Here is a 16,574-nt window from a genome sequence, read left to right on the forward strand (position 1 = left end):
GATTTGCATGAACTGATGCTGAGTGAGATGAGCAGAACCAGAAAAACACTGTACACCCTAACAGCAACATGGGAGTGATGTTCAACCTTGAAGGACTTGCTCATTCCATCAGCGCAACAATCAGGAACAATTTTGGGCTGTCTACAAAGGAGAGTACCATCTGTAGTCAGATAAGGAGCTGTGGAGTTTGAACAAAGTACAAGGATTATTCCCTTTAATTTAGAAAAAAAACAGATAGCTTATTGTCTGATCTTGTTACCTCTTAGACTTCTCTTTAAGGATATGATTTCTATTTCATCACACCCAATTTGGATCAAGGTACAACATGGAAACAAAGTAAAGACTGACAGAGTGCATTCTGTGGGGGGTGGGGGAAGGGAAGCAAGATTGGGGGGAAAATGTAAAACTCGAATATCTTTAATAAAAAATAAATTTAAATTAAAAATATGTTTCCATATTAGACATGTTGCATAAAAAGTGGAACTAGAAAAATAAAGTGGAAAAATATGCTTTAATCTGCACTCAGAGCTGTCTCTAACATATATTGGCTGAGGGACCCTGGGCAGGTAACTTCATCTCTCGCTGCCCCAGGCAAGTCTCAAAGACTAAATTGCAGGGGAATTGCAGGTGGTTTATTTAATAAGAGGCAGTTTCCCCAATAGAAATTCTCCATCACAATGAAGTTATGGGTCCAGTCCCATCCCATCCCATGATCAAAGAACTTGATCCATCTTCCAGTCTGAAGAATAGAACTGTCTTGACAGAGCTCTTCAGACATCTGGGTTACTTGTGACAGCTGGAGGTGGCAGTCAGGGAACGCTGGATGAGATGTCCAGCTTCTTACATAAATAACTTCATAGGACTGTTCGGATTCTAATGACAATGGCTGACTATGTGACCTGGGAGAAATGATTATTTCTCTCTTGTATTAATAACTAATAATTGAATCAGAACTAAGGGTTTTCTCCCCTCTTGTACTTCTTCATTCAAAAGTCAACAAATGTGGGAAATCTAGGTCAAAGATAATGGATTCCTGTTTATTGTGTTTTCTCAAACAGTTCTGGGAGAATGTGGATTCTCTCTTTTGTCAGGTAATATAGAAATTGAGAATCTCTTTGACCAATATTTGGGTAATCTAAATCATATACCTCAAAATCCTCAAATAGCCCACCTCTCATTCTTCTATCATTATTTTTTCAATTAATAAACATACTAGACTTATTAATAAAATGATTAAATGTATAAATGATAAATTATTGAATGACTAAATTACTCAAAAATTGTCTTGAACTTTTAAACATCATAGATCTTTTTAAAATTAAGATACTCTTCCTTATCTTTCATATCTCATGTGAGAAGATCCTGAGGAAAGAATACTGGGTCTGGAGTTTGAGGATTTAGGATCTTTATTTTATAGTTAAAAGTTAAAAAAGTTAAAAAAAAAAGTAAAAGTTTCAAGTGGCATGGTTGGGAATTGAACTCAGATCCTCCAATTCCAAATACATTGCTCTTTCCAAGTGTATCAAGCTGCTTCTGGCTATAAGATTTACTTCTGTATAATTCTGAGTAAGGCATTTAACTATTCTGATTTTTCAGTCTCGTCATCTGCAAAATGGGAGGAGGAAGACAGTGTTAGATGTTTCTTAAGGCTCCTTCCAGAGCTGGATAGAGCTGGGGAAGCACCTCTGGTCAAAATTCCTGATTTTAATGGTGAGAAAACTAAAGTCCAAGATTCCACAGGTAGAAAGCATCAAGATAGGATTTGAACCAAGGATCTATGAGTACGAAAGGAGATAACAAGGTGGGCAATTTGTTTTAGATGTCCTAATAAGACCACCAGGGAGAATGAAGAGGTTCTTCCATTGATATTCAGGTTCTCTCCTCTGGAAAAGTAAAGCAACAGGTAACCACATAAGAGGCCTATCAGACACAGACTGCAGACCTAGAAACAAGCCTAGAGAACAGCCGGCCTTTGAACCTCCCTCTTTTCCCAGCCCCTATCACCACCTACAACCCCAAGGACAACAGTAATACCGTATTTTATTGTAACAAACATTATAGCCATGAGAACACAAAGATTCCCTTGGCAGTCTCAGGAGCAGATCACGTTTCCTGGACTGGGGTCAGAAAGTGCCAGTAAATCATAGTTGCCAGGGCTGCAGGAAGGACTCAGGATACAGTTTGTTGTGAGCTACTTCAGGCTGGTATGAACCTTGCCCTTGTTTGACTGGAGTAACTCTTCCTAGTACACCTTTGGGAAGTCCTGAGATAGATGGAGAGCTGGAAGGGACCCCAGACTCAACCCCCTCATTTTACAGAGGGGGAAACTGAGGCTTGGGGAGGTTAATTTCTAACAAAAGTGAGATTTGAACTGACTTCAGAGCAAATATTTCCTATTGTACTGTTCGGCTTTCTCTGCTTTATGCATATTTCTTCTGCTTTTTATAATAAGTTATATATTATATAATGTTATATATATAATATGTTAATATAATAATAAGAATAATAACCATATGCTAATATAATAACTATTTATAATTAAAACTATAAGTTAATATAACTATGGAATAATAATTTTAAGTTGATGTGACTATAATAATAATAATAATCTTTTTATAATAATAATTAGCATTTATACAAGTCTTTAGGCCCCTTACAAACGTGATCTCCTTTAATCCTCACAATAAACCTGGAAGGTTCTTGCTATTATTTTCCCCATTTTACAGATGAGGAAACTGAAACAGACATAGGTCAAGTGATTAGCTAGTTAAGTGTCTGGGGCAGGTCTTGAACTCAAAGGTCTTCCCTATGCCACTTTAAGAAGATGCTATTATTACTCAAAATTGTATGACCTAAATATTTATGAGTCTTGGAATAGGCAATTGAGATTCAGGGAAATGTGTGTTCAAGCATTGCCTCAGACATATACTAATTATGGAACCCTGGACAATCCAGATAATTGGATTTTTAACTTTGGAAATTTAGAAAAAGTGTCTGGACCCCTCTTCAAATGATGTTTTTGAATACATAAAATAAAATAAATAAGATTACAAAGGAAATATAATATTTTGGAATTAAGATATATTATTCCCATCCAGATTCACGGACCCCTAAAAATATCCTTTTGAGGTTTTATAGCATCCAGGTTAAGAACCTTTCCTCTAAAAGTATGACTGTTTCCCATGCTTAGAACTCTCTCCCTCTTCAGTTCTGCCTACTGATCTCCCTGGCTTCCTTTAAGGTCCTACTAAAATTTTATCTTTTACAGGAAACCTTTTCAAAATTTCTTAATTGTAGTGTTTTCCCTCTGCTAATTATTTTCTAATTATCCTATATAATGCTTGCTTTGTATATTTGTTTGCATGCTGTCTCTTTTATAGGATTGTAAGCTCCTTGAGGGCAGGGATTGTCTTTGTTATTTTTTGTGTCCTTAGTGCTTATATAGCATCTGACACATTAATTGTTCAACTGTTCTGACTGTGTGAACCTATGGACTTTTGTCTATGGGTTTTCTTGACAAAGATACTGGAATTGCTTGCCATTCTGTTCTTCAGTGTGTCCCATTTTACAGATGGAACTGAGGCAAGAGAATTAAGTGACTTGCCTAGGGTCATACCCCTAGTAAAGGTCTGAGTCCAAATGCTAATAAAGATCTTACTGACTCTAAGTCCAATGTTCTATCCACTGTACCACCTTTCCAACCCTATGGATTTGAAACAAACATTAATTGAACAGCAGCCTATCTGCTTTGGGAGAGAGGGATTCCTTTAACAATATATTCATAAATCTTCCTCCAAGTCCCCCTACCCCCAACCGCAGAAACACACACACATACACACACACAAATTATGAAAAGTTTGATGGAAATCTTTTGTAAACAAACTGAACTCATTTAGAGAATTCCCATCAATAAATAACTTCAATTTCTAGCATTTCCCTGTTAAAATTTCCCTTAAGATCAAATTTGTAGTTTATCACCTTTCTAATTATAACATTCTTTGAAATCCTAAAGCCACATATAAATGTGAGCTGTTCTTTGAACTAGTATTTAAATAGCTCTTTAAGTTCTGCCATTGTGTTTTAAATTCAACAACTATATAAAACAGATACCACAAAGCAATATTATTCCCATTTTAATGTAGAAACTGAGGTGTGGAAAAGTTAAGTGACTTGCTTGAGGTTGTATATCTTGTAAATGACAGAGTTTGAGTTTGATCCCAAGTTTTCCTGTACCAAATCCAGAGCTCTAGGACTTTGTCTAGAATCACCTGTCAAGAATACCATGATTCAGCTATTCAGGCTTAAAATTTAGCTCTTTACCTTCTTTCATGCCCCATGTCTTCTTTGAGCTATCACCACCCACCCCAAGAGCAAATAGGGACTATGTATATAGTAAGTAGAAATAATATTTTTCTTATTGATTTATCATTATAATTACTGTCTTTGATAACAACAAACCAGGAAAGCATTGGGTATGTCTCCTTAAGGAGCTGTTTCCCTTCCATGGGGAGAACTAGCTTCTCTCATTGACAGTGCCAGTCAGGATAAAAAAAAGAAAAAATGTCCACTCTCAACAGGAAGTTCAGGAAAACATTACTTTCACAGCTGTAAGGTCACCAACTGCTACAGAGGAAGCAAGGATCCTGAGCCCAAGAAGGCCTTGGCAGGGACCTGAAGCAGGAACTCATCTTCAAATATTTTGATTTGGGGAGCAAACATGTTTGAAAAAACCAACTTGGCCTCTCTCTTATCCTTTTCCTGTCATGGGATAGCCAGGTCGTGAGATGGAGTTACAGAGGAGAAACTTTATTTTTAAAGGCAAAAGCTAGACGATAATCTTGTTTTGGTTTGAATGTCACTGGGAGGTAAGACAATGAAAGAATAAAATGAATGCTTACACAATCATTTTAGGCATATATGAACATTTGGACAGATTTCTGCCTTAGCTTCAGGGAAAGGTAAGTGTCACAATGGATGACACACTGGACGTCGAAGCAAGAAAACTCAACTTCATGAGTTCAAATCTGGTCTCAGTTACTTACTACCTATGTGACTCTGGGCAAGTCATTTAGCTCTGTTTACCTTGTTTCCTTATTTGTAAAATGGGATGGAAAAGGAAATAGAAAACCACTTTAGCACCTCAGCCATGAAAACCCCAAATGAGGCCATGAAGAATTGGATATGACTGAAATGATTTAAACAACAGCTTTTACCATAGGTAGCTTCATCTGTTCCCTGGGACTCCATGAACTTATTCAAGTCTCTAAGGTCTATATACTTCAGCTTTTTTTTTTACAAGGCAAATAGGGTTAAATGGATTGCCCAAGGCCACACATCTAGGCAATTATTAAGTATCTGAGGCCAGATTTGAACTCAGGTATTCCTGACTCCAGGGCCAGTGCTCTTTCCACTGTGCCACCTAGCCAGCCACCCCCAAGGTCTATATACTTCAAGGTCAACTGATAACAGAGGACTGCAGACCAAACTCTAAACCCATTGTCTACTTTTGACAGCTCAATTAGTTCTTTTAGGTCTCTAGGCCTGAAATAGTACTGGGTGTAACAAGCCTTGAGCAAGTATGGCATATCCTGCTCGAAGCATAAAAATTACATCTCCTATAGAATAAGTGGTAGGATAAAGAATAAGATTAAATAGGTCCTTATTGATCTGAAAGGCAGACTGTACTTACAGAGAGGCAGCAGGAACATAGTGAACATAGTGAAAAATATCATAGAGGATATGTTACTGAGGGTATATCCTTGGTCTACCTACCCCAACCCTGACAATAATATTGGTACACTTGCTTGGATGAGCTTCTCTATCCACATTCTTCACTGGCCCACCTTTGCTCTCCATTAGCACTAAGGAGTTATAGGATTTGAGTTCAGATTTCACCTCAGATGCTTACTATCTCTATGATACTCATAAAATGGTAAACTTTTTTGGACTTTGGCAGATTTGTTGCTGTTTAGTTCATTTAGTCATGTCTGACTTTTTGTGACCCCATGTAAGGTTTTCTTGGCAAAAGATACTGAAATGGTTTGCCATTTTCTCCAGCTCATTTTTACAGCTTAGGAAACTAAGTCAAATAGGGTTAAAGTGACTTACGCAGCATCACACAGCTTATAAATATCTGAGTTTGGATTTGAACTTAGGAAGATGAGTCTTACAGTCTTACACTCTATCCACTGTATCACCTAGCTGCCCATAGGCAGACTACCACAGGTAATATTATTCCCAGTGACTTCCAAGGTCCCTGAGAGCTGTAGACTTATAATAGCCTTTATAATCCTTTGATCCCTTGGCAATGACACTTGAAGACTGCTTGTCAAAGAATAGAAATTTGGGACTGCTCCAAGGTATACTGTCCCCCACTCCCCCTGCCCCCCAGTAGCCTTCTCCTACTCATTCTTCCCTTCCTTCTCTGTACTAAACACAAGCTTTTCCTTCACCTCATAACCTGTCCCTGGTGAAAGTTTTGGAGTGTCTTACTTCTTGAAAAGGTTAAGAGAGTTCCCCAAGACACCAAATTTATAAACTGTTTAGGTTATAAATACATAGCATGTCATATTTTGTATTGTGTATTTTAAAGAAATTGTGATCCTGGGAGCTTGGGGATCCCCTGATATAGGAATTATAATTACACTAATGCCCATACTAATCCTTTATGAATCAGTAGATATTATAGAGGTTACGTGATTTCATCAGGGTCACACAGCTAGCATAAATATCAGAGGGAAAAGATGAACCCTTAGGCAGCTAAGTGCCTCATTGCATTAGTGAGCAGAACCTGGAGACAGGAAGATTTGAGTTCAAATCCAGCTTCCAATATTTACTTCCCCACTCTATCACTGCAAATGCTTCTTCTCCACATATTATCCTATTTGGAGAATAAAGAGTCATAAATTCCATATGTTTTATTTATGGTGATGATGTTTGTCCTTCATTCTCAAAGAAGATCATGACATCAGGGGGGTGATGCCATGACAAGCACATGAATTGGGTTTGAGAGAGGGTGCTGTGCTAAATCACAAGTCTCACTTTCTCCTTCAGTCATCTGGGTCTAGTGGCCAGATATGAATCAGAATGACTGGAGTTGGCCATGGATGAGAGGCAATCAGGGTTAAGTGACTTGCCCAAGGTTACACAGCTAGTATGTGGCAAGTGTCTGAGGCTGGATTTGAACTACCATCCTCCTTCCTGACTTCAAGGCCAGTGCTCTATCCATTGCACTACCTAGATTCTCCATGTTTTATTAGAATTATGGGAAGGTATATACTTGCAAAAGAGTTCACTTACCAGCTCGTTTGTGTCTTAGCAACTCTTCCCTAGAGTTCCCACCTTCTAGTTCATGTCTCTGATGGATCTGAAAGAAAAATGGAGAATTAGTAAAAAAACACAGTCAAAAATTTCTTCTTCCTGATAACTTCCCACTGCCTATTTGTGTGCTAGAGTGCCTGCTGTCTGTATCCCTAGAGCATTTCTGGCACTTGGACACATTTACTTTTGTTGAAAGATTGATAGATAAATATGAATTATAGTTACAAAGTAATTTTAACTCATTGTTGTTCAGTTATTTCAACCCAAATCTTGTGATCTTGATTGGGGTGTCCTTGGCAGAGATACTGGAGTAGTTTGTCATTTTCTTCTCATTTTATTGCTCATTTTACAGATGAAGAAACTGGGACAAAAAGGATTAGATAACTTGTCCAGGGTCACATAACTAGTAGTAAGTGTCTGAGGTTATAGTTGAATTCAGAAAGATGAGGTTTCCTGACTCTAGACCTGGTAGTCTATTCACTGTACCACTCTATCCTTGCCTTTTTCCACTCCTGATTGCATGATGAACTCCCATACCCACTCCCTAAGGAGGAATCTCCCAACTCCCACTTCATTTTGACCTTTATGTCTTCTCATCCAAATGGACCTGTGTCACAGGTCCATTTAACCCCACTGGATGCAGACCAGACTGACATGGTTGCTGACATAGTTTGAATGAGCTGGGAGTCACAGCTATGATCATTCCAGTAAGGTAGAACCATTTATCATCTGCCTTGCTTCTATACCCTCCAGACTTCCTAAATATTGTTATCTGGCCCTTAGGGTACAAATGTATTCTAAGAACATCTGTTCTGCCAAATTTGCCATATAAATCATAAGATCTTTCCATCCACCCTGCAGCTGAACCTTCATCTAGATGTGCTCTTTCCCCATTAACAACAATATTTGTCCTTCATTTCTGAAGAAGACCATGACATCAGTAAGGTGACAAACACATAAATTAGATTTGAGAGAGGAGGTGCTGTCCCCAGCCTCACTTTCTCTTCCAGAGCCATCTGGGTCCAGTGGCCAGATATGAATCAGGGCAAATGGAGATGGCCCTGGATGCAACGCAATCAGGGTTAAGTGATTTATCCAAGGTCACACAGTTAGTTAGTTAGAATCAAGTGTCTGAGGCCAGGTTCAAACTTCCATCCTCCTAAATCCAAGATCAGTGCTCTATCCAAAACAGCTAGAAATTATAACATCTTCAGATTTGCAAAGTGCTTTATAGATATTATTTCATTTAGACTGGGCTAGCTAGGATAAAGACTGAAACTAGAGGTAGGAGAACCTGAGTTCAAAAGTAGACTCAAACATTTTACTAGCTCAAACTCTTACAAATAAGGGAAAGTTTTTCTTTTACTTCAAGTTTCTTCATTTGTAAAATGGAGGAAATAATAGCATTTACCTTCCAGGATGACCATGAAGGCTAAATGAAATAATATTTATAAAGGACTTTGTAAAACCTCAAAACATTATATGATTGCTTATGTCTTCATTTGAGTGCCATATGTCAATTCATCTTAAAACAAAATAGCTGATCTTTAACTTCTTCTGCAATTTGTTCTTTCCAATTCTACCTTTTCTATGAATGGTATAATCATTTTCATTCTTTTTTTAGGTTTTTTTTTGCAAGGCAAATGGGGTTAAGTGGCTTGCCCAAGGCCACATGGCTAGGTAATTATTAAGTGTCTGAGACCGGATTTGAACCCAGGTACTCCTGACTCCAAGGCCGGTGCTTTATCCACTAGGCCACCTAGCCGCCCTGGTATAATCATTTTCTCCAGTTCTCCAGGTTGAAACCTTAAGCAACTCTTCTTCTATCTCTTTAGTTAATCAATCACCATGTTCTCTTGATCCATCCTTGGAAATGTCTCTATGATGTTTACATTTATTTCCCTAGTCTCACTGCCACTGCAACAATGGTTAATCAGCAAATATTCATTGAATCAGCACAGCAAGAAGTACTAGAGACTAGTCCTTAGCCTTTCAGCTCATATGTGAGTAACTTCAGTAGCCTCTTAGTTTTCTCCCTGGTCTAGGTATACATTGGTAGACTTCACCCTGAACTTTGCTACTAAATTAACCTTTCTTAAATACCATTGTATCTGTAACAATGAGTCTGGTACATCCTCTCATGAGGTGACAGCCTCTATCACATTGGTACAAGTGCTCATCACTCTCACAAGGACTACTGCTGGCTGGTTTCCCTGCCTCATGACTTTCCCCTCTCCAATTCATGCTCCTGCCATTTCTCAGCTGCCAAAATGATTTTCCTAAAATGTAGATCTGTGCATGTCACATTGTATTCTGCTTTATTCATAAACTCAATCATCTCAATTTATTTAATAATAAACTCCAGTTAATTCCCTTTTATCTCCAATATTGAATAAAAAATCCACTTTAAAAAATCATTCTTTTCCTTTACCTGAATCCCTTAAATATTTGATTCATTCTACAACATTTCTCATTTACAAATTGCCTAGAATTTTCTATTTCTTTCATTTTGTTCCTTTCTAGTCCTAAAGATAAAGCTGCATGGACTTTTGCTTTGATCACTCTTCTATTCCTTTCCCCTCCTTTAAATCCTTCTCCCTTCCCTTCCCCAAGGACGTAATTCCACATAACATTCTCCCAGTAAAAGAAAGAACCTAATAATATCTGTCAATTAATCTTCAATGTGATTTTTATGCTTCTGTCTCCCTAGGGCACTTCTATTCTGAGACTCCTCATTACACATGTGAAAAGATGAGAGGAGAGGGGGGAATTATTTTTCACTAACAGTATTCTGGGAAGGGCCTTTAGACTTCTTTAGCAGACTGCTAAAAAGTCCATCCCCCCACACACACACACATACATGCACACATACCATACACAATTTAAGAAACCCTCTGCATTAAAAGAACTTCGGGTAAAGGGTGAAAAAGGTATTTTCTTTCTACTAGCATTCCTTTGTTCTTTCTTTCTTGGATCTGAGATACCCAGGCACATAGTAGATATTTAATAAATGCTTTGTGAATGAGTTTGGAGAATGATAGATATCCAAAAGATAAAAGCATGGATCTTTAGAAATCATTTTAATAATTGAGGAAACTGAGATCAGAGTGACTTGCTCAAGGTTGCACAGCAAGCAGCCAAGCTAAGAGTTGGTCCACTTTCTATAGTATCGTGTGGTCCCCATAGCTCTGCTGCTGTTCTCATGTTGAATTTTTATTTATATTCTTAGGGGCCAAGGAGGGTAAAGAGGCAATGTATACTGCTACTAATTTTCTATTTCCTGTCCACTTGGCTCCAATTCCTAAGTGGGACAGAAGCAAAAAGGATGTTTTGAATTCCTTATTCTGATCATCCTTGGTTAGCAATGGGAGGATAGGAAATTAGAAACTCTCTCTCTGTCTCAGTCTGTCTCCTGTTTCTGTCTCTCTCTGTCTCTTTCAGTTTCTGTCTTTCTTTTTCCTCTTTCTGTATGACTCTGTCTCTCTATTGTTTTGTTTAGTGCCTGTCTCTGTCACTCTCTGCTTCTCACTCCTTGTCTTTCTGCCTGTCTCTCTCTCTACTGTCTCCATCTTTGTCTGTCTATCTGTCCGTCTCTCTCTCTCTCTCTCTCTCTCTCTCTCTCTCTCTCTCTCTCTCTCTCTCTCTCTCTTTCTCTAGCTCTGTCTTTTTGTGTCTCTGTCTGTGTGTCTGTGTGTTTGTCTGTCTCTCTGTGTCTCTCTGTGTCTCTCTCTCTCTCTCTCCCTCTCTCTCTCTCTCTCTCTCTCTCTCTCTCTCTCTCTCTCTCTATCTCTCTCTCTCTCTCTCTCTCTCCCCCACACACTTCCTAGTCAGGAATGGAAACAGGTATGGATTTTTGTCCTTTAGGGTAGAGAACAGAGACATTTATGAAGCAATGTTGCTTCCTGATAATCAATTTTTGATACTATCCTCTCAGGCAAGAACAAAATCCCTTTCCCCCTTTTTCCCCAATGCCACTAAAGCTAAAGATCCATTTAATATATTTCTCTTGGTCAGAGGTGAAAGTTTAGAGAAGAAGGCCAAGTAGGCAGTGTGGGGGTAAATGTTTAACAACTGGCTTTCCTAATGAATGAATAAATGATGAATAATAAATGATGAATAAGTAATAAACTGTTATATTGTATCAGTTGTGACTCCATATGGGATTTTCTCTGCAAAACTTCTAGAATGGTTGTCATTTCCTTCTCTGGCTAATTTTACAGATGAGGAACTGAGGCAAGCAGGGTCACATGAATTTCTCAGGGTCAAACAACTAGTAAATATCTGAGGTAGGATTTGTACCCAGGTCCTCTTGTCTCTAGGCATAGTGTGTATTCACCTATAGATTCCCTGTTATACATTTGACATGTTTTTAAATTCAGTCTACATTACTAACACTTTATCTATTACTTTCTTCTTCTAGACAATTAGCAAAATAATAAATCAAACCTTGATTTGTAGTGTTTGGCTCTTTCTGATATGTAAATGCTCACTCTGAAAATTTAACAATCAACTACAAAGTGGTTCTTGATAGCCTTACAGCATTCCTGGAAGGAGCTCATTTCATTTTGAACCCATTAGTCCTCATTTTATCATTCACTAGCTGTGCTCTTCTGGCTAAATTGCTTCATAGGATAATAGAAACACAATTCTGAATGTGGGAAAGACATTAGAGGACAACCCTTCTCCCCATTTTATGGATGAAGAAACTGAGATCACATAGGTCACATAGGTACCAAGTATTAAAGATGGGATTTTAACCCAGGCTTTCAACCTCAAAAAGTTAGAGCTCTTTTTTTTGCAAGGCAAATGGGGTTAAGTGGCTCGCCCAAGGCCACACAGCTAGGTAATTATTAAGTGTCTGAGGTCAAATTTGAACTCAGGTACTCCTGACTCCTGGGCCAGTGCTCTATCCACTGCACCACATAGCCACACCTATAACTTTAGAGCTCTTTCCCCTCTACCATAGTATTTCCCCTTTCTTGGCTTTATTTTCTTTGTCTAATAAAAATGAGGGAGAATTATTAAACTATTTTCTGTGAAGAATACAAATAAAATTAAACAAAAGTCTTATTATTAAGGATCTTACAGTTTAGTTAGGGAGATATGATAGATATAAATGAAACAGTAAAAAGGTTCTGCCATTTCCTACATGTGTGATCCTAGGCAAGTCTCTTTCCCTCTTAGATACTCAGTTCTCCCATCTGTAAAATGAGAGAGTAGGACTAAATGATCTCTATAGTCCTTTCTTATTTTAAATTCTATGATTTCATAAGATAATTCTATGATCTTGTTTGAGCAGGTGTTAATTATCATAATCATCATTATTATTTTGTTGTTTGTAACATTACATGTAATAAGAATTCAGATAAGGAAAAACACCATGTAAGCTGAAATGACCAGGTGAAACTAAAGAAGAGGCTGAAATATAAATCCAATTTCAAAAGCTGCAGAAAAAAGTGACATTCCAGTTAAGGGGAATAACTAGAGAAGCAGAGCTATGATCTATATACTTCACACACCTACCAGAAAATCTTCCTAAAACTCATCAGACCATGTACCTGACTGGCTCAAGGAACTTCAATGGCTCCCTATTGCCTCTAGAATAAAATACAAACTCTTCAGTTTAGCATATAAAGTCATTCACAATCTGCTTCTGGTCTACTTTCTCAAGTTTATTTTATAACACTTCCTATTCACACATTCTACATTTCAGGCAAACTGACCTAATTGCTAGTCTTTATGTATAATAATTGATCTCTTGCCTTCATGTTTTCACACAGGCTACTCTTTACTCTTGTAATGTTCTCCATTTCTCAACTCTAATTTTTGTCAAGGTTCAGCTTATGAAAGGAAGGAAGCTTTGCCTGATCTTCCTACTTATTAGCATTTTCTTCCTTCTCAAATTATATTGTATATTTATCTTTTTACTGGTATTCCCTGCCCCTTCCTCAGTAGAATATTAACTCCTTAAAGTCAGGCAGTTTTGCTCTTATCTTTCTATCTCCAGTGTCTAATACTTGTAATATGCTGTATAAAGGGTCATGGACTGATATGCAGGTTGATGTTATCTTTACATAAGAACATGGAGAAGAGTTAGACAATGTGATCACCCATAAGCATTAGAGGCAGTCCTTTCCATTTTGGACGGCTCTAACTTCCTAATCATTAGAAATATCCAAAAATAGAATGCAGGCTGCTTCAGGAAGTGATGTCCCTATCTTCGAATGAATTTAAGCAGAGAGACTGAATGACTATTTGTTCTCAGCTTCTCAGACTGAACTACAACAAAGTATGGATCAATTTTCTGGCACTGGTGTTAATTTTGACTTAATAATGAATGCCAAGAAAACAGAAGTTCTTCACTAGCCAGAACTGTGCCAGGGAGTCAGATGGAACTTCATGGGCACTGGTAAAAGAAATGGGAACTAGGATGGGAATGGTAGTTGCTCTTCAGTATAAATTAGTTGTTTAGAATGACCTGCCATGATATGATGTGTCTAATACAACTCCTGGTAGCCTGAGGATAACATGGGATATCAGTACAGTACACTGGGAATTGGGATGCTTATCCTTCTAGTGGGACACATCAACAACTTGTCCCTGGTGTTTTTGAACACAGCATACAGGGACATACCATTCCTAGCTGGTGAGCTCATGATACTGTTTGGTGCATGGACTGCAGCCAAAAAATTGTGCCTTCAACCCAGGTTTCCCTTCACATGTCTCATGTAGATTGGACTAGATGACTATCTCAAGTGACAATGTCCAGCATAGGGGTGGGGATTTCCTGATGGTAGATTATCAGCTGGAAGAGACAAGGTCTTCAATTCCTGGAAATGTCCCACCTATTGGACACTATGGCTTCTATGAATCGTAGGGGGACAAAAGTAATGAGGGCAAGGAGAAAAGCCCCTGAAATGCAGTGGACAGGGACACCCTCCAACAAGTGATTCAGTGGGTTCCATCAAAAACTCTATTGCCTTCCAAATATCCTCCTTTTTTATCCTCACACCTGCTATGGTACCTGCTTCATCTGGTTTGAAATTCACATTTCATTCATCTCTCTCTCTCTTTACCTCTCTCCAATCTCTTTCTCTGCCTCTCTTCATCTCTTTTTCTCTCTTTGTCTATGTCACTCTGTCTCTCTGTCTCTTGTTTCTCTGCCTCTCTACATCTCTTTCTCTTTATGTCTCTCTGTGTCTCTCTGTCTCTGTCTCCCCTTCCCAGTCAGGAATGGAGGCAGGGCAATAGTTGTTGCCCTTTAGGATAGAGACTAGAGACATCATGAAGGAATGCTGCTTCCTGATAATCAACTTTTGATGTCATCCTCTCTCTCTAGAGAGACAGAGACAGAAAGACAATCAGAGAAACAGACAGAGACAGAGACAAAGAAAGAGACAGAGACAGTTGCCTCTAGGACATTCTTAACTTATTTGTAGAATAGAATTATAGAATTTTAAGAACTAGAAAGGCACAGAATAGGTGGTCTACTCCAATCCTTGTGCAAAGCAAGGTAGCACATTGGATGAGCCCTTTCTAGTATCAGGAAGACATGAGTTCAAATTCAGTCCAAGCCACATATAATCAGTGTAACTCTGAAAGTTATAACTGCTAGCTGTCTCAGTTTTTCAACTGTAAAATACCAAAAAAGAAGCACCTATGTTCCGGGTTTTGTGAATATCTGTAAAGGGCAGAGCACATGTCTGGCAGAGTTTATAAATGCTTGTTCCCTTCTCCCCCCTTTTAACAATGACCTTGGATCCCTCCAATAACAGTGAGCAAATAACCATAGGAAAGTAGCCCATTCCATGTTGAATTATTGTAATTCCTAGGAGCCAAAATCTTTTTAGTTGATCATAGCAGTTAATTGTGATTTTGAAAGACTGGGACAAAGAACTACAAAGATAAGTAAAATCTGAGGAATGCAGGGGAATAAAATGCAGAGTCAGGAAAATATGTTTCAGTTCATATCATCATAGTTTAGAGTCAGAAGGGAGCATGTCAATCTCATTTTAAGGGTGAGGAAAACTAAGTCTTAGATAAAAATGACTTGACCAAGGTCACACAGGTAGAACATAATAGAAGCAGAATGGGAACTTACATTCTCTCATTCAAAACCAGTGCTTTTCCCATCAAGTTCTACTATGTAATAGGCACTGTTTGGTACTAAAGCAATGCCTTCTAGGGCATTCTATTAAGAAAGGAAGTTCTTCCTGTGGAGAGTTTGGACAGAGAAGCAGTATTAAGCATCAGAGAGAACTTATTGTAGATGATGAATTGCCTTGAGAACAGGAAAAAAGTATATTTGGGTAAGGGTGACATATAGACAAGATGGTAAAAACACTAAAGGAGGAATATTGGACAATGAGCAAGAAAGATGCCGAAGACAATTTTTTTCACATTTCATAATTTTTCATGGTGTCCAATGTTCTAGAGACCTCATGAAGTGAGCTTGACATTCCACAATTAAGAATAGATGTCTCCTTTTGGTGTGCAATGAAAGTCTTTGGGATGGTGCCCCTGCAATGAAGGAATTTCTAAAAAGCACAGACACTAAAAGACACTAAGTAGGGATGATTCCAGAAGGCAGTTAGTCCACTTTTAATTAGGCCTCAGATACTTAATAATTACCTAGGTGTGTGACCTTGGTCAAGTCACTTAACCCCACTGCTTTGCAAAAAAAACCCCTAAAACTAAAAGCTGTTTGTGAGACTATATATCTCTCTTTTCTTTATTTTGCATTTGTACATTGTTTACATTTACAAATATAGTATCTTATATGATACCTTCTCTTATTTAGTTTTATCAGACTTTTCATGACCTCATTTGGGGTTTTCTTGAAAAAAAATACAGAAATGGCTTGTCATTTTTTCACCAGCTCATTTTATGATGAGGAACCAAGACAAACAGAGTTAAGTGATTTGTTCAGGAGCACATAGGTAGTAAGTGTCTAATGTCTTTGTGATTCCAAACCCAGTGCTCTACCCTACCTAACTTCCCTCTCTCAAGTTTCAAGTAAGTGTTTCATTTATATTTTGTTATATAAACTTGAGGACAGAAACTTTATTTTGTATCTCCTATGCTTGTATATTAGCTGATTCATACTTAATAAATTCTTGCTTGCTTGATCAGGCTACAGAAGCCATAAAGAGATGGGGTTGTGGAGCTGAGTAGCCTTAGGGAATTACAGTAAATGGAAGAAAAATGGTAACAATATTTTTCTGGGAGAGATTTTTTAAAAAGATGATGAAATT

The 16,574-nt window shown here is 38.0% G+C and overlaps 1 protein-coding gene across 6 annotated transcripts in view; it reads right to left on the bottom strand.

Annotated features, from left to right (window-relative positions):
* ADGRF5 (adhesion G protein-coupled receptor F5) overlaps nucleotides 1-16,574 on the bottom strand; it is a 173,548-nt gene that overhangs the window by 80,012 nt on the left and 76,962 nt on the right. For all 6 annotated transcript variants that reach the window (XM_074237123.1, XM_074237128.1, XM_074237127.1 and 3 more), the window contains one exon: nucleotides 7,300-7,366. In XM_074237123.1, coding sequence (XP_074093224.1) covers nucleotides 7,300-7,366 — 67 coding nt within the window. The remainder of the gene's footprint in view (nucleotides 1-7,299; nucleotides 7,367-16,574) is intronic.

The sequence above is a fragment of the Macrotis lagotis genome, chromosome 5 (assembly GCF_037893015.1).
Source record: "Macrotis lagotis isolate mMagLag1 chromosome 5, bilby.v1.9.chrom.fasta, whole genome shotgun sequence".
NCBI classification, from domain to species: Eukaryota; Metazoa; Chordata; class Mammalia; order Peramelemorphia; family Peramelidae; genus Macrotis; species Macrotis lagotis.